The sequence below is a fragment of the Oncorhynchus gorbuscha genome, unplaced genomic scaffold (assembly GCF_021184085.1).
Source record: "Oncorhynchus gorbuscha isolate QuinsamMale2020 ecotype Even-year unplaced genomic scaffold, OgorEven_v1.0 Un_scaffold_7088, whole genome shotgun sequence".
In the NCBI taxonomy this organism is placed as follows: domain Eukaryota; kingdom Metazoa; phylum Chordata; class Actinopteri; order Salmoniformes; family Salmonidae; genus Oncorhynchus; species Oncorhynchus gorbuscha.
The window spans coordinates 1-18,764 of record NW_025750549.1 but is presented as its reverse complement, the minus strand read 5'-3'; the positions used below and the strand labels follow the sequence as shown (position 1 = coordinate 18,764).

General features: G+C 40.5%; 1 protein-coding gene across 1 annotated transcript; it reads left to right on the top strand.

Annotated features, from left to right (window-relative positions):
- Window positions 1-2,253: 2,253 nt before the first annotated feature.
- LOC124029636 (progesterone-induced-blocking factor 1-like) lies at window positions 2,254-11,905 on the top strand. The gene is made up of 3 exons (XM_046341281.1): window positions 2,254-2,342; window positions 10,940-11,040; window positions 11,697-11,905. The coding sequence occupies exons 1-3, from the start codon at window positions 2,289-2,291 to the stop codon at window positions 11,890-11,892; spliced, it is 351 nt and encodes a 116-aa protein (XP_046197237.1). The 5' UTR covers window positions 2,254-2,288; the 3' UTR covers window positions 11,893-11,905.
- The last annotated feature ends 6,859 nt before the right edge of the window (window positions 11,906-18,764 follow it).

Sequence of the window (18,764 nt, the reverse complement as noted above, 5' to 3'; positions counted from 1 at the left end):
AATGTAGGGCACCTGTCTAGGGAGGACACCTGTCTAGGGAGGACACCTGTCTAGGGAGGACACCTGTCGAGGTAGGGCACCTGTCTAGGGAGGACACCTGTCGAGGTAGGGCACCTGTCGAGGGAGGACACCTGTCTAGGGAGGACACCTGTCTAGGGAGGGCACCTGTCTAGGGAGGACACCTGTCGAGGGAGGACACCTGTCGAGGGAGGACACCTGTCGAGGGAGGACACCTGTCGAGGGAGGACACCTGTCGAGGGAGGACACCTGTCGAGGCATGAAGTGCAATCAACTGTGGTGGGGAGCATGAAGAGCAATCAACTGTGGTGGGGAGCATGAAGAGCAATCAACTGTGGTGGGGAGCATGAAGAGCAATCAACTGTGGTGGGGAGCATGAAGAGCAATCAACTGTGGTGGTGAGCATGAAGAGCAATCAACTGTGGTGGGGAGCATGAAGAGCAATCAACTGTGGTGGGGAGCATGAAGAGGAATCAACTGTGGTGGGGAGCATGTGGAGTAATCAACTGTGGTGGGGAGCATGAGGAGGAATCAACTGTGGTGGGGAGCATGAAGAGCAATCAACTGTGGTGGGGAGCATGAAGAGGAATCAACTGTGGTGGGGAGCATGAAGAGCAATCAACTGTGGTGGGGAGCATGAAGAGCAATCATTGGAGTTCCCAATGTATGGTAGAAGAGATTGAGATTGCTCAAATCAAAGGCAGTTGAGATTCTCCTATGCAGAGGCTGTCAAAAGAGTTGAAAGAGTGAGTATATCAGAAGGTCCTGCGGTAGTGTAGAATGGTATGCCTACATTGGAGCCTTCAGCACAGGCTGAGAATCAACAGCAGGACCCAGAAATCCTTCATGTGAAGATAGTGGACTCTGTGTAATTTAAAGCATTGGCGATAGACGGAACTGCACAAGTTGAAAGTAAATCAAGAAAGATCGATATAATTGTTAATGTAGCTGAACTGTTTCTGGGATGAAAATCTTTATACATTATTATTATTTTATTTTTAGTTGTTAAAATGTATGTTTTCACCCCACCCAGTAGGTGGTGGCAATGCACCATTTTGGGATGTAGTCCGCCAATAAAACCTCGAAGAAGAAAACCGTGCTGCCTGCCTGCCTCCGAACTTTCTCTCACCTCCCTCTTAACCATCTCCCTCAGATGACCACTCAAAGCCATGAATTTTCCATTGACTGTCAATCTCATGATGTTTTGTTTTGTTTCTTTAAAGCGCGTTGAGATCCTTTATGTAATGAATAGCGCTAAAAAAAAAAGTTGAATAAATTATTATTAAATGTTGCTGTTGTTTCTGGCGGACATTTTATGTGGTTGCAAAACAAACGGAAGTGACTCGGATGTCACTTCCGTTTGTTTGTTGTGATCCGCGAGCGGCGGTTTCTATGCGATTCGAAGCGGGACCGTTGAAATGATGAAAACAGCGACCACCGAACATTCAGGGTTGTTCGCGAATATAAATAGTCAATGCTAAACCCCATTTAATTTATGGATATTAACAACAATTTAAAAATAATAATTTGTAAGGAATTAGCCAGCTAGCTAATGAAGCTACTTGTCGGACAGTGAACTTTTCCAACTATTCGACGTTGGCTAACTATAACTAGCTAACTAACTAGTACTGTACATTAGCTAACTATAACTGGCTAACTAACTAGTACTGTACATTAGCTAACTATAACTAGCTAACTAACTAGTACTGTACATTAGCTAACTATAACTAGCTAACTAACTAGTACTGTACAGTAGCTAACTATAACTAACTAACTAGTACTGTACATTAGCTAACTATAACTAGCTAACTAACTAGTACTGTACAGTAGCTAACAGTTAATGCTTTACCAGACAAGGAGCTAGTTACCAGGATGTCGTGCAACAGTCGCCGTTGTTAGCTAGTTAGTACAATCATGCAACCAGCTGGCTAACGCCTTTAGCTGTCCTTTGAACTCTTTGAGTTCGCAATCATAATCTTCGCTAATACTCCAGTTATATGCTCAGTAGTTAGCTGGCAAAAACAAAAGCAGAGGTAGCTAACGTTATCTGGCTTCAAAATGCCTCCGAAGAAGCAGCAGAGAGCCCCGTCGGTGAATATCTCAGCTCCTGGAGGAGTCCCGGAAGAGTTCAGTCTGGAGACCACGGTGCCCACGGAAGACATCTCGTCGTCGGACGGAACGGGGACCGCACCGGGACGCAGAAATGATGCCCGACAGCTCATCGAAGAGGGAAAGAGCTACTGCACAACTTACAGCTGTTAAAAATAGAGATGTCGCAGAAAAATCTCATCATAGATAACATGAAAGTGGACCACTTGACAAAGGTAGGATCTCAAAGATGGTTGTATCAGACTGCAAACCTTCACATCAGCATACATGCTTCTCAAATAGTCTCCTATTCTGTTAGCATGACTAGTCTCTATTCTGTACTTATGACTAGTCTATTCTATTACTTATGACTAGTCTCCTATTCTATTACTTATGACTAGTCTCCTATTCTATTACTTGTGACTAGTCTATTCTATTACTTATGACTAGTCTCCTATTCTATTACTTATGACTAGTCTATTCTATTACTTATGACTAGTCTCCTATTCTATTACTTATGACTAGTCTATTCTATTACTTATGACTAGTCTCCTATTCTATTACTTATGACTAGTCTCCTATTCTATTACTTATGACTAGTCTCCTATTCTATTACTTATGACTAGTCTCCTATTCTATTACTTATGACTAGTCTATTCTATTACTTATGACTAGTCTCCTATTCTATTACTTATGACTAGTCTCCTATTCTATTACTTATGACTAGTCTCCTATTCTATTACTTATGACTAGTCTCCTATTCTATTACTTATGACTAGTCTCCTATTCTATTACTTATGACTAGTCTCCTATTCTATTACTTATGACTAGTCTCCTATTCTATTACTTATGACTAGTCTCCTATTCTATTACTTATGACTAGTCTCCTATTCTATTACTTATGACTAGTCTCCTATTCTATTACTTATGACTAGTCTCCTATTCTATTACTTATGACTAGTCTCCTATTCTATTACTTATGACTAGTCTCCTATTCTATTACTTATGACTAGTCTCCTATTCTATTACTTATGACTAGTCTCCTATTCTATTACTTATGACTAGTCTATTCTATTACTTATGACTAGTCTCCTATTCTATTACTTATGACTAGTCTCCTATTCTATTACTTATGACTAGTCTATTCTATTACTTATGACTAGTCTATTCTATTACTTATGACTAGTCTATTCTATTACTTATGACTAGTCTATTCTATTACTTATGACTAGTCTATTCTATTACTTATGACTAGTCTCCTATTCTATTACTTATGACTAGTCTCCTATTCTATTACTTATGACTAGTCTCCTATTCTATTACTTATGACTAGTCTCCTATTCTATTACTTATGACTAGTCTCCTATTCTATTACTTATGACTAGTCTCCTATTCTATTACTTATGACTAGTCTATTCTATTACTTATGACTAGTCTATTCTATTACTTATGACTAGTCTCCTATTCTATTACTTATGACTAGTCTCCTATTCTATTACTTATGACTAGTCTCCTATTCTATTACTTATGACTAGTCTCCTATTCTATTACTTATGACTAGTCTATTCTATTACTTATGACTAGTCTATTCTATTACTTATGACTAGTCTATTCTATTACTTATGACTAGTCTATTCTATTACTTATGACTAGTCTCCTATTCTATTACTTATGACTAGTCTCCTATCCTATTACTTATGACTAGTCTCCTATTCTATTACTTATGACTAGTCTCCTATTCTATTACTTATGACTAGTCTCCTATTCTATTACTTATGACTAGTCTATTCTATTACTTATGACTAGTCTCCTATTCTATTACTTATGACTAGTCTCCTATTCTATTACTTATGACTAGTCTATTCTATTACTTATGACTAGTCTCCTATTCTATTACTTATGACTAGTCTCTATTCTATTACTTATGACTAGTCTATTCTATTACTTATGACTAGTCTCTATTCCTATTACTTATGACTAGTCTCCTATTCTATTACTTATGACTAGTCTGTTCTGTCCATGACTAGTCTCTATTCTGTGCTGTGACTAGTCTCTATTCTATACTTATGACTAGTCTCTATTCTATTACTTATGACTAGTCTCTATTCTATTACTTATGACTAGTCTATTCTATTACTTATGACTAGTCTCCTATTCTATTACTTATGACTAGTCTCCTATTCTATTACTTATGACTAGTCTCCTATTCTATTACTTATGACTAGTCTATTCTATTACTTATGACTAGTCTCCTATCCTATTACTTATGACTAGTCTATTCTATTACTTATGACTAGTCTGTTCTGTCTTATGACTAGTCTCTATTCTATTACTTATGACTAGTCTCTATTCTAATACTTATGACTAGTCTATTCTATTACTTATGACTAGTCTCCTATTCTATTACTTATGACTAGTCTCCTATTCTATGCCTTATGACTAGTCTATTCTATTACTTATGACTAGTCTCTATTCTATTACTTATGACTAGTCTATTCTATACCATGACTAGTCTCTATTCATTACTTATGACTAGTCTCTATTCTGTACTTATGACTAGTCTATTCTATTACTTATGACTAGTCTATTCTATTACTTATGACTAGTCTCTATTCTATTACTTTGACTAGTCTCTATTCTATTACTTATGACTAGTCTCCTATTCTATTACTTATGACTAGTCTCCCTATTCTAATACTTATGACTAGTCTCCTATTCTGTACTTATGACTAGTCTATTCTATTACTTATGACTAGTCTCCTATTCTATTACTTATGACTAGTCTATTCTATTACTTATGACTAGTCTCCTATTCTATTACTTATGACTAGTCTCCTATTCTATTACTTATGACTAGTCTCCTATTCTATTACTTATGACTAGTCTCTATTCTATTACTTATGACTAGTCTATTCTGTGCCCAGACTAGTCTATTCTATTACTTATGACTAGTCTCCTATTCTATTACTTATGACTAGTCTCCTATTCTGTGTAATACTTATGACTAGTCTCTATTCTATTACTTATGACTAGTCTCCTATTCTATTACTTATGACTAGTCTCTATTCTATTACTTATGACTAGTCTCCTATTCTATTACTTATGACTAGTCTCTATTCTATTACTTATGACTAGTCTCCTATTCTATTACTTATGACTAGTCTATTCTATTACTTATGACTAGTCTATTCTAATACTTATGCCTAGTCTATTCTGTACTTATGACTAGTCTATTCTATTACTTATGACTAGTCTATTCTATTACTTATGACTAGTCTATTCTATTACTTATGACTAGTCTATTCTATTACTTATGACTAGTCTCCTATTCCTATTACTATGACTAGTCTCCTATTCTATTACTTATGACTAGTCTCTATTCTATTACTTATGACTAGTCTCTATTCTATTACTTATGACTAGTCTCTATTCTATTACTTATGACTAGTCTCCTATTCTATTACTTATGACTAGTCTCCTATTCTATTATGACTAGTCTCTATTCTATTACTTATGACTAGTCTCCTATTCTAATACTTATGACTAGTCTATTCTATTACTTATGACTAGTCTATTCTAATACTTATGACTAGTCTATTCTATTACTTATGACTAGTCTATTCTGTCTACTTATGACTAGTCTCTATTCTATTACTTATGACTAGTCTCCTATTCTATTACTTATGACTAGTCTCTATTCTGTACTTATGACTAGTCTCTATTCTATTACTTATATTTAGTCTCTATTCTATTACTTATGACTAGTCTCTATTCTATTACTTATGACTAGTCTCTATTCTATTACTTATGACTAGTCTATTCTGTACTTATGACTAGTCTATTCTATTACTTATGACTAGTCTCCTATTCTAATACTTATGACTAGTCTCCTATTCTATTACTTATGACTAGTCTCCTATTCTATTACTTATGACTAGTCTCCTATTCTATTACTTATGACTAGTCTCCTATTCTATTACTTATGACTAGTCTCTATTCTATTACTTATGACTAGTCTCCTATTCTATTACTTATGACTAGTCTCCTATTCTATTACTTATGACTAGTCTCTATTCTATTACTTATGACTAGTCTATTCTATTACTTATGACTAGTCTATTCTATTATATGACTAGTCTCTATTCTATTACTTATGACTAGTCTCTATTCTATTACTTATGACTAGTCTCCTATTCTATTGCTTATGACTAGTCTATTCTATTACTTATGACTAGTCTCCTATTCTATTACTTATGACTAGTCTCCTATTCTATTACTATGACTAGTCTCCTATTCTCATTACTTATGACTAGTCTATTCTATTACTTATGACTAGTCTCCTATTCTGTACTTATGACTAGTCTCCTATTCTATTACTTATGACTAGTCTATTCTATTACTTATGACTAGTCTATTCTATTACTTATGACTAGTCTATTCTATTATTATGACTAGTCTCCTATTCTATTACTTATGACTAGTCTATTCTATTACTTATGACTAGTCTATTCTATTACTTATGACTAGTCTCTATTCTATTACTTATGACTAGTCTCCTATTCTATTACTTATGACTAGTCTATTCTATTACTTATGACTAGTCTATTCTATTACTTATGACTAGTCTATTCTATTACTTATGACTAGTCTATTCTATTACTTATGACTAGTCTCCTATTCTATTACTTATGACTAGTCTCCTATTCTATTACTTATGACTAGTCTCCTATTCTATTACTTATGACTAGTCTCCTATTCTATTACTTATGACTAGTCTCCTATTCTATTACTTATGACTAGTCTATTCTATTACTTATGACTAGTCTATTCTATTACTTATGACTAGTCTATTCTATTACTTATGACTAGTCTCTATTCTATTACTTATGACTAGTCTCCTATTCTATTACTTATGACTAGTCTCCTATTCTATTACTTATGACTAGTCTATTCTATTACTTATGACTAGTCTATTCTATTACTTATGACTATCCTATTACTTATGACTAGTCTATTCTATTACTTATGACTAGTCTCCTATTCTATTACTTATGACTAGTCTATTCTATTACTTATGACTAGTCTCCTATTCTATTACTTATGACTAGTCTCCTATTCTATTACTTATGACTAGTCTATTCTATTACTTATGACTAGTCTCCTATTCTATTACTTGTGACTAGTCTATTCTATTACTTATGACTAGTCTATTCTATTACTTATGACTAGTCTCCTATTCTATTACTTATGACTAGTCTCCTATTCTATTACTTGTGACTAGTCTATTCTATTACTTATGACTAGTCTCCTATTCTATTACTTATGACTAGTCTCTATTCTATTACTTATGACTAGTCTCCTATTCTATTACTTATGACTAGTCTCCTATTCTATTACTTATGACTAGTCTATTCTATTACTTATGACTAGTCTATTCTATTACTTATGACTAGTCTCTATTCTATTACTTATGACTAGTCTCTATTCTATTACTTATGACTAGTCTCTATTCTATTACTTATGACTAGTCTCCTATTCTATTACTTATGACTAGTCTATTCTATTACTTATGACTAGTCTCCTATTCTATTACTTATGACTAGTCTATTCTATTACTTATGACTAGTCTATTCTATTACTTATGACTAGTCTCCTATTCTATTACTTATGACTAGTCTCTATTCTATTACTTATGACTAGTCTATTCTATTACTTATGACTAGTCTCCTATTCTATTACTTATGACTAGTCTATTCTATTACTTATGACTAGTCTCTATTCTATTACTTATGACTAGTCTCTATTCTATTACTTATGACTAGTCTCCTATTCTATTACTTATGACTAGTCTATTCTATTACTTATGACTAGTCTCTATTCTATTACTTATGACTAGTCTATTCTATTACTTATGACTAGTCTCCTATTCTATTACTTATGACTAGTCTCCTATTCTATTACTTATGACTAGTCTCTATTCTATTACTTATGACTAGTCTCCTATTCTATTACTTATGACTAGTCTATTCTATTACTTATGACTAGTCTCCTATTCTATTACTTATGACTAGTCTCCTATCCTATTACTTATGACTAGTCTATTCTATTACTTATGACTAGTCTCCTATTCTATTACTTATGACTAGTCTATTCTATTACTTATGACTAGTCTCTATTCTATTACTTATGACTAGTCTCCTATTCTATTACTTATGACTAGTCTATTCTATTACTTATGACTAGTCTCCTATTCTATTACTTATGACTAGTCTCCTATTCTATTACTTATGACTAGTCTATTCTATTACTTATGACTAGTCTCTATTCTATTACTTGTGACTAGTCTATTCTATTACTTATGACTAGTCTATTCTATTACTTATGACTAGTCTATTCTATTACTTATGACTAGTCTCCTATTCTATTACTTATGACTAGTCTATTCTATTACTTATGACTAGTCTCCTATTCTATTACTTATGACTAGTCTATTCTATTACTTATGACTAGTCTCTATTCTATTACTTATGACTAGTCTATTCTATTACTTATGACTAGTCTATTCTATTACTTGTGACTAGTCTCTATTCTATTACTTGTGACTAGTCTCCTATCCTATTACTTATGACTAGTCTCCTATTCTATTACTTATGACTAGTCTATTCTATTACTTATGACTAGTCTCCTATTCTATTACTTGTGACTAGTCTCCTATCCTATGACTTGTGACTAGAGGGCCTAAAGTAGGGACGTCAAACGACGTTCAGCCTGCTTCTTTTATGTTATCTTTAACTCTACGTGGTTGGAAAAGGACTTGTAAGTAAGTAAGCATTTCACTGTTAGTTTACACTTGTCTATGGAGAATGTGACATAAAATGTGACTTGCTTCACAGACCCGATGGACACTCCTCTAGACCCCCCCCCCTAAAAAACATCTGTCCCGCTTTAAAGTTACTCTTGGCAGTTTTAATAGTAGAATGCACACGGTGCAATTTCTAAATTGGGTGGTGCATAATCAGGTCCTCTTGTCATGTCAGTCATTACAGACCGTAGAGAGATATTCATAACGTGTCAGAGATGTCCAGATCAACTAGACCACGTCGGCTAAAGTTTAAAAATAACCACATTTCAACTAGCCCACGTCGGCTAAAGTTTAAAAATAACCACATTTCAACTAGCCCACGTCGGCTAAAGTTTAAAAATAACCACATTTCAACTAGCCCACGTCGGCTAAAGTTAAAAAATAACCACATTTCAACTAGACCACGTCGGCTAAAGTTAAAAAATAACCACATTTCAACTAGCCCACGTCGGCTAAAGTTTAAAAATAACCACATTTCAACTAGCCCACGTCGGCTAAAGTTTAAAAATAACCACATTTCAACTAGCCCACGTCGGCTAAAGTAAAAAAATAACAACATTCCCACGTCAGCTAAAGTTAAAAAATAACAACATTTCAACTAGCCCACAGCTAAAGTTAAAAAATAAAAACATTTCAACTGGCCCACAGCTAAAGTTAAAAAATAACAACATTCCCACGTCAGCTAAAGTTAAAAAATAACAACATTTCAACTAGCCCACAGCTAAAGTTAAAAAATAACAACATTCCCACGTCAGCTAAAGTTACAAAAATAACAACATTTCAACTAGCCCACAGCTAAAGTTAAAAAATAACAACATTCCCACGTCAGCTAAAGTTAAAAAATAACAACATTTCAACTAGCCCACGTCAGCTAAAGTTTTAAAAACATTTACTCATAAAGTGTTAAACAAATAAAAATATATTTGAGATTCTTCAAAGTAGCCACCATTTGCCTTGATGACAGCTTTGCACACGCTTTGCATTCTCTCAACCAGCTTCACCTGGAATAATTTTCCAACAGTCTTGCTGAGCACTTGTTGGCTGCTTTTTCCTTCACTCTGCGGTCCAACTCATCCCAAACCATCTCAATTGGGTTGAGGTTGAGTGATTGTGGAGGCCAGGTCATCTGATGCCTCATTCTCCTTCTTGGTGTTAGGTCATTGTCCTGTTGAAAAACTATGCCATATAATTTTTTAACTGTGCTGTTTCACAAAAGGTTGTGAACCTAAATACATTTTCCAGACCCAGTATAATTTGCATTTCGTTATCTTGTTGTTTTTAGTCCCACCCTTTTAGCTCCAAACACAACCTGTCCGGAGGACGGAGGAGCTGGAGCTGGGGACGTGCTTATGTATCCTCTACTTGTTCTGTGCTCTCTTCTCTAGACGGAGGAGCTGGAGCTGGGGACGTGCTTATGTATCACTCTACTTGTTCTGTGCTCTCTTCCCTAGATGGAGGAGCTGGAGCTGGGGACGTGCTTATGTATCACTCTACTTGTTCTGTGCTCTCTTCCCTAGATGCTGGAGCTGGGGACGTGCTTATGTATCACTCTACTTGTTCTGTGCTCTCTTCCCTAGAAGGAGGAGCTGGAGCTGGGGACGTGCTTATGTATCCCTCTACTTGTTCTGTGCTCTCTTCCCTAGACGGAGGAGCTGGAGCTGGGGACATGCTTATGTATCCCTCTACTTGTTCTGTGCTCTCTTCCCTAGACGGAGGAGCTGGAGCTGGGGACGTGCTTATGTATCCTCTACTTGTTCTGTGCTCTCTTCCTAGACGGAGGAGCTGGAGCTGGGGACGTGCTTATGTATCCCTCTACTTGTTCTGTGCTCTCTTCTCTAGACGGAGGAGCTGGAGCTGGGGACGTGCTTATGTATCCCTCTACTTGTTCTGTGCTCTCTTCTCTAGATGGAGGAGCTGGAGCTGGGGACGTGCTTATGTATCCCTCTACTTGTTCTGTGCTCTCTTCCCTAGACGGAGGAGCTGGAGGAGAGGCTGAATGTTGCCCTGCACCAGAAACAAGTTCTGGCTCTGAGACTGGACAGCCAGCTGCAACTCACCCAGGATGAGAGGAGGTAGGAACAGATCTGAGACTGGACAGACAGCTGCAACTCACCCAGGATGAGAGGAGGTAGGAACAGATCTGAGACTGGACAGACAGCTGCAACTCACCCAGGATGAGGAGGTAGGAACAGATCTGAGACTGGACAGACAGCTGCAACTCACCCAGGATGAGAGGAGGTAGGAACAGATCTGAGACTGGACAGACAGCTGCAACTCACCCAGGATGAGGAGGTAGGAACAGATCTGAGACTGGACAGACAGCTGCAACTCACCCAGGAGGAGAGGAGGTAGGAACAGATCTGAGACTGGACAGACAGCTGCAACTCACCCAGGATGAGAGGTAGGAACAGATCTGAGACTGGACAGACAGCTGCAACTCACCCAGGAGGAGAGGAGGTAGGAACAGATCTGAGACTGGACAGACAGCTGCAACTCACCCAGGATGAGGAGGTAGGAACAGAGTTGAGACCTTGACTTACCTTAGCCATAATAATATGGCCGGTACAGAGTCTCTGATCAGTCGTAGGGGGTCGTAGGTCAACACAGGATCACCTTGCTGAACCCAGATCCTCTAAAAGATTGGAAGATGTTCAACCAAGCAGGCATGGAAAGGGTGCCCTCTTTTATATTTGCCTCTAGTCAGTGTGGTTCTCTGTCTGTCCTGTAGGAAGCAGCAGGCTCTGAGGAAGCAGGAGATGGATGGGATCCTCCTGAGACAGAAGCAGCTGGAGGAGACGAACAGACGGCTGTGTGACAAGGCAGGAGACCTGCGACGCAGCCTCAGGGACCTGGAGCTCACTGAGGACAATACAAGGAGCTCCGAGATATCCCAGAGGAGAGACTCTCTATCACTGAATACGTAGCGGTGAGAACTGGGGAGAGATCCTGCTAATGTGGTGTGTTAATGCAGTGTGGTGTGGTAATGCAGTGTGGTGTGGTAATGCAGTGTGGTGTGTTAATGCAGTGTGGTGTGGTAATGCAGTGTGGTGTGGTAATGCAGTGTGGTGTGGTAATGCAGTGTGTTAATGCAGTGTGGTGTGGTAATGCAGTGTGGTGTGGCAATGCAGTGTGGGCGGTAACGCAGTGTGCTAACAGTGTGGTGTGGTAATGCAGTGTGGTGTGGTAATGCAGTGTGTTAATGCAACGTGGTGTGGTAACGCAGTGTGGTGTTAATGCAGTGCAACGTGATGTGTTAATGCAGTGTGTTGTGTTAATGATGTGTTAATGCAGTGTGGTGTGTTAATGCAGTGTAATGTGGTGTGGTGTGGTAATGATGTGTGGTAATGCAGTGTGGTGTGTTAATGCAGTGTAATGTGGTGTGTTAATGCAGTGTGGTGTGGTGTGTTAATGCAGTGTAATGTGGTGTGTTAATGCAGTGTGGTGCGGTAATGATGTGTGGTAATGCAGTGTGGTGTGGTAATGCAGTGTGGTGTGGTAATGCAGTGTGGTGTGGTAATGCAGTGTGGTGTGGTAATGTGGTATGTTAATGCAGTGTGGTGTGGTAATGCAAGGTGGTGTGTTAATGATGTGTGTTGATGCAGTGTGGTGTGTTAATGCAGTGTGGTGTGTTAATGATGTGTGTTAATGCAGTGTGGTGTGGTAATGTGGTATGTTAATGCAGTGTGGTGTGGTAATGCAGAGTGGTGTGTTAATGATGTGTGTTAATGCAGTGTGGTGTGTTAATGCAGTGTGGTGTGTTAATGATGTGTGTTAATGCAGTGTGGTGTGGTAATGTGGTGTGTTAATGCAGTGTGGTGTGGTAATACAGTGTGTTGTGCTAATGTGGTATGTTAATGCAGTGTGGTGTGGTAATGCAGTGTGGTGTGTTAATGCAGTGTGTTAATGATGTGTGTTAATGCAGTGTGGTGTAGTAATGCAGTGTGGTGTGGTATGTTAATGCAGTGTGTTGTGCTAATGTGGTGTGTTAATGCAGTGTGTTAAGGATGTGTGCTAATGCAGTGTGGTGTGGTAATGCAGTGTGTTGTGGTAATGTGGTGTGTTAATGCAGTGTGTTGTGGTATGTTAATGCAGTGTGTTGTGGTAATGTGGTGTGTTAATGCAGTGTGTTGTGTTATAATGCAGTGTGTTGTGGTAATGTGGTATGTTAATGCAGTGTGTTGTGTTAATGCAGTGTGTTGTGGTAATGTGGTATGTTAATGCAGTGTGGTTGTGGTGTAATGTGGTATGTTAATGCAGTGTGTTGTGTTAATGCAGTGTGTTGTGGTAATGTGGTGTGTTAATGCAGTGTGTTGTAGTATGTTAATGCAGTGTGTTGTGGTATGTTAATGCAGTGTGTTGTGGTAATGTGGTATGTTAATGCAGTGTGTTGTGGTATGTTAATGCAGTGTGTTGTGGTATGTTAATGTGGTGTTGTGTTAATGTGGTGTGTTAATGCAGTGTGTTGTGGTAATGTGGTATGTTAATGCAGTGTATGTGGTAATGTGGTGTGTTGTGGTATGTTAATGCAGTGTGTTGTGGTAATGCAGTGTGTTGTGGTAATGTGGTATGTTAATGCAGTGTGTTGTAGTATGTTAATGCAGTGTGTTGTGGTATGTTAATGCAGTGTGTTGTGGTATGTTGGCAGTGTGTTGTGGTAATGTGGTATGTTAATGCAGTGTGTTAATGATGTATGTTAATGCAGTGTGTTGTGGTATGTTAACGCAGTGTGTTGTAGTATGTTAATGCAGTGTGTTGTGGTATGTTAACGCAGTGTGTTGTGGTAATGTGGTATGTTAATGCAGTGTGTTGTGGTATGTTAATGCAGTGTGTTGTGGTATGTTAATGCAGTGTGTTTGTGTTAATGTGGTGTGTTAATGCAGTGTGTTGTGGTAATGTGGTATGTTAATGCAGTGTGTTGTGGTAATGTGGTGTGTTGTGGTATGTTAATGCAGTGTGTTGTGTTAATGCAGTGTGTTGTGGTAATGTGGTGTGTTAATGCAGTGTGTTGTAGTATGTTAATGCAGTGTGTTGTGGTAATGTGGTATGTTAATGCAGTGTGTTGTGGTAATGTGGTATGTTAATGCAGTGTGTTGTGGTAATGTGGTATTTTAATGCAGTGTGTTAATGATGTGTGTTAATGCAGTGTGTTGTGGTAATGTGGTGTGTTAATGCAGTGTGTTGTGGTATGTTAATGCAGTGTGTTGTGTTAATGTGGTATGTTAATGCAGTGTGTTGTGGTAATGTGGTAATGCAGTGTGGTGTGGTAATGTGGTAATGCAGTGTGGTGTGGTAATGTGGTATGTTAATGCAGTGTGTTGTGGTAATGTGGTATGTTAATGCAGTGTGGTGTGGTAATGTGGTATGTTAATGCAGTGTGGTGTGGTAATGTGGTATGTTAATGCAGTGTGTTGTGTTATAATGTTGTGTGGTGTTATAATGCAGTGTGTTGTGTTATAATGCTGTGTGTTGTGTTATAATGCTGTGTGGTGTTCTCCCAGGTGTGTTAATGCTGTGTGGTGTTCTCCCAGGTGTGTTAATGCTGTGTGGTGTTCTCCCAGGTGTGTTAATGCTGTGTGGTGTTCTCCCAGGTGTGTTTCTATGAGGTGGTGAGTCCTCTCAAAGCCCAGCTCTCTGAGCTCCATGTCAAGAGGAACAGCCTGGCAGATCGGCCTGGAGACACATAGGACTGAGATCAAGGCCCTTATGAAGGTAGATACACACACACACACACACACACACACACACACACACACACACACACACACACACACACACACACACACACACACACACACACACACACACACACACACACACACACACACACACACACACACACACACACACACACACACACACACACACACAGAGGGCAGATCAGGGCCTTCATGGAGGTACAGACAGAGAGAGGACAGATCAGGTCCTTCATGGAGGTACAGATGAGAGGACAGATTAAAGCCTTCATGGAAGTACAGACAGAGAGGACAGATTAAAGCCTTCATGGAGGTACAGACAGAGAGGACAGATCAGGGCCTTCATGGAGGTACAGACAGAGAGGACAGATTAAAGCCTTCATGGAGGTACAGACAGAGGACAGATCAGAGCCTTCATGGAGGTACAGACAGAGGACAGATCAGGGCCTTCATGGAGGGGCAGACAGAGAGGACAGATCAAGAGCCTCATGGAGGTACAGACAGAGAGAGGACAGATCAGGGATGGAGGTACAGACAGAGAGAGAGGACAGATCAGGGCCTTCATGGAGGTACAGACAGAGAGGACAGATTAAAGCCTTCATGGAGGTACAGACAGAGAGGACAGATCAGAGCCTTCATGGAAGGTACAGACAGAGGACAGATCAGGGCCTTCATGGAGGCCACAGACAGAGAGAGGACAGATCAGGGCCTTCATGGAGGTACAGACAGAGAGAGGACAGATCAGAGCCTTCATGGAGGTACAGACAGAGAGAGGACAGATCAGGGCCTTCACATGGAGTTGTAAACGGTTTTGACTTGAGGTTATTATTTATAGGGGTGCCAGGTAGGTTGTGCCTACCAGAGAAAACATTAGTTTCTCCTTTTAGTTTGGGTGGGAATGAGTCCCATCTGGTCCGTCAAGTCTACACCAATACAAGAGGGCGGTATGTAAAAAAGTCAGGATGGAAATAAACTTTTCATAAACCCTTAAAACATTGAAAAGAACTTCAAAAACAATTATATTCTGTTGCGTGCAATGTAATATTAGCAACAACAATGATTACACACATATATAATAATATCACAATGAGTTCTGGTTCCCCCAGAAATGTCCTGTACCTCGAGTCCTGCCCGGTAAAGGAGTTCAGTGAACTCAAGTGACTTTGTCACGCGATGTTTATCCGTTCGTTCCGTGTAGCGTGAACCCAGTATTAAACATACAATCAATATAACAATTACTTTACCACAGAACCTTAAAGCGGATCAACTCTTAATTAAGTCCTCAACTACCACTAACTACACAAATCACAGTATACATCACATCCAAACAAATGAAATACCGTATACAAAAAGGTGGTAGTCAGTCGGTCAGTCAGACAATCCAATCTGCCACTAGATCTCCAGCGGAGAAAGGCCACGAAGAACGGGAGAGGTGTAGTCCAGGGACGCAAAGAGTGGATCCGATCCTGGGTAAACTCTTAGGCACACAAAACACACGTTTAACGGCAACAAAACAACGGAATAGAGAAGCTTCGGGAACTGAGGGTTGAACACATCCTCATGCACGTCTCCATCACAGCCCCCTTTGCGCAGCTGATACTGGCTATTTAATTGGGAATTAAAGGAAAGTGCCCTATTGGAAGGGAGCTGCACTGAGACGGTTCAGAAAAATTCAGGGCCGTCACAAGGTACAGACAGAGAGAGGACAGATCAGAGCCTTCATGGAGGTACAGACAGAGAGAGGACAGATCAGGGCCTTCATGGAGGTACGATGTGACCAGAGGACAGATCAGAGCCTTCATGGAGGTACAGACAGAGAGGACAGATCAGGGCCTTCATGGAGGTACAGACAGAGAGGACAGATCAGAGCCTTCATGGAGGTACAGATGAGGACAGATTAAAGCCTTCATGGAGGTACAGACAGAGAGGACAGATCAGAGCCCAGCGATGGAGGTACAGACAGAGAGAGGACAGATCAGGGCCTTCATGGAGGTACAGACAGAGAGGACAGATTAAAGCCTTCATGAGGTACAGACGGAGGACAGATCAGACATGGAGGTACAGACAGAGAGAGGACAGATCAGGGCCTTCATGGAGGTACAGACAGAGAGGACAGATTAAAGCCTTCATGGAGGTACAGACAGAGAGAGGACAGATCAGGGCCTTCATGGAGGTACAGACAGAGAGAGGACAGATTAAAGCCTTCATGGAGGTACAGACAGAGAGAGGACAGATCAGGGCCTTCATGGAGGTACAGACAGAGAGAGAGGACAGATCAGGGCCTTCATTGAGGTACCAGACAGAGAGAGGACAGATCAGGGCCTTCATGGAGGTACAGACAGAGAGAGGACAGATCAGGGCCTTCATGGAGGTACAGGCAGAGAGAGGACAGATCAGGCCTTCATGGAGGTACTGTTTGTCTTAGAGCAGTGTCGGTCCATGTGATCGTATTATAACCCTCCTCCTGTGGTGTAGAGTTACGAGGAGGAGCGCAAGGCGAGGTCAGAGCTGGAGATCAGAACCAGAGACTAACTCTGGAGCTGGCTGACAAGACTAAAGGGCTCATCCAGGAGGGAGACTTCAAGAGGGACAACTACTTAACATCAAACGCAAGAGAGGGGATAAGACTATCCCGTCCACCTCTGTTTCACTGGGCGTCCCTGTCAGTTCAAATGTCTGGAGAAGGATTTACAAAATGGACTCTTTTCACTTTGAAAAATGTATTTATGTGTTTAGACATTTAGAAACTAAACGCTCGATCCTCCCTTCCTTTCCAGTGAGCGTGATGCGTTTGAGTGTGAGGTGAGAGTTGAGGAAGAGGCTGGAGCTGCTGGAGATGACTCATGAGGTCCAGACCAGGGAGAGGACTGAGCGGGAGTCGAGAGGTACAAACACCAACCTGGATACTACTGCTACCTGCCTAACACTCTGATGTTGCCAACACAGTACCACTGATTGGCTGATAGATGTTGTCTCACCTTCCTTAGTGGAAGATACTGATCTGAAAGTCTCTCTGAATTACAGCATCTGCATAAATGACAACATGTCACTAAATGTCCTCCAGCTTACGGTGCCTCCTCCAGATGGATAGACTATGCCTAACCCCTCTGTCCTCCAGGTGTCTAGCCTCTGCAGCAGACGGTGTCCTCCTCCAGATGGATAGACTACCTCTAACCCTCTGTCCTCCAGGTGTCTACTCTGCAGCAAGACGGTGTCCTCCTCCAGATGGATGACCCTCTGTCCTCCTCCTCCAGATGTCCCTCCTCCAGATGGATAGACTACCTCTAACCCCTAGGTGTCTACTCTGCTCAGCCCCTCCTCCAGATGGATTGACTACCTATAAGGTGTTCCTAGGTGTCTACTCTGCAGCAGACGGTGCCCCTCCTCCAGATGGATTGACTACCTATAACCCCTCTGTGTTCCAGGTGTCTACTCTGCAGCAGACGGTGCCTCCCTCCTCCAGATGGATTGACTACCTATAACCCTCTGTGTTCCAGGTGTCTATCACCCTCCTCCAGATGGAACCTAACCCCTGTGTTCCAGGTGTCTACTCTGCAGCAGACGGTGACCCTCCTCCAGAAGGATAGGAATATGTTCACAGACAGAGCATGGAGCTGAATGTGCGCTGTGCCCACCAGAAGACCGTCTAGAGAGGCTGCAGACCCAGCTGGATGACGCCCAGAGGGCCAGGGGAGGAGGTCTATCACAAATACACGCTTCTAGGTCAGCAATTCTCCAACCCTTTCTATCAAAGCCCTCCCTAACCCTTCTAGGTCAGTACCCCTCCCTAACCCTTCTATATCAGTACCCCTCCCTAACCCTTCTGGGTCAGTACCCCTCCCTAACCCTTCTGGGTCAGTACCCCTCCCTAACCCTTCTGGGTCAGTACTCCTCCCTAACCCTTCTGGGTCAGTACCCCTCCCTAACCCTTCTGGGTCAGTACCCTCCCTAACCCTTCTATATCAGTACCCCTCCCTAACCCTTCTATATCAGTACCCCTCCCTAACCCTTCTATATCAGTACCCCTCCCTAACCCTTCTGGGTCAGTACCCCTCCCTAACCCTTCTATATCAGTACCCCTCCCTAACCCTTCTGGGTCAGTA

Coding starts and splice junctions, on each gene's coding strand:
- LOC124029636 (XM_046341281.1), top strand. CDS start 2,289: ATGTCGCAGAAAAATCTCATCATAGATAACATGAAAGTGGACCACTTG. Junction 2,343..10,939: donor AAGTGGACCACTTGACAAAG/GTAGGATCTCAA, acceptor TCTCTTCCCTAG/ACGGAGGAGCTGGAGGAGAG. Junction 11,041..11,696: donor CTCACCCAGGATGAGAGGAG/GTAGGAACAGAT, acceptor TCTGTCCTGTAG/GAAGCAGCAGGCTCTGAGGA.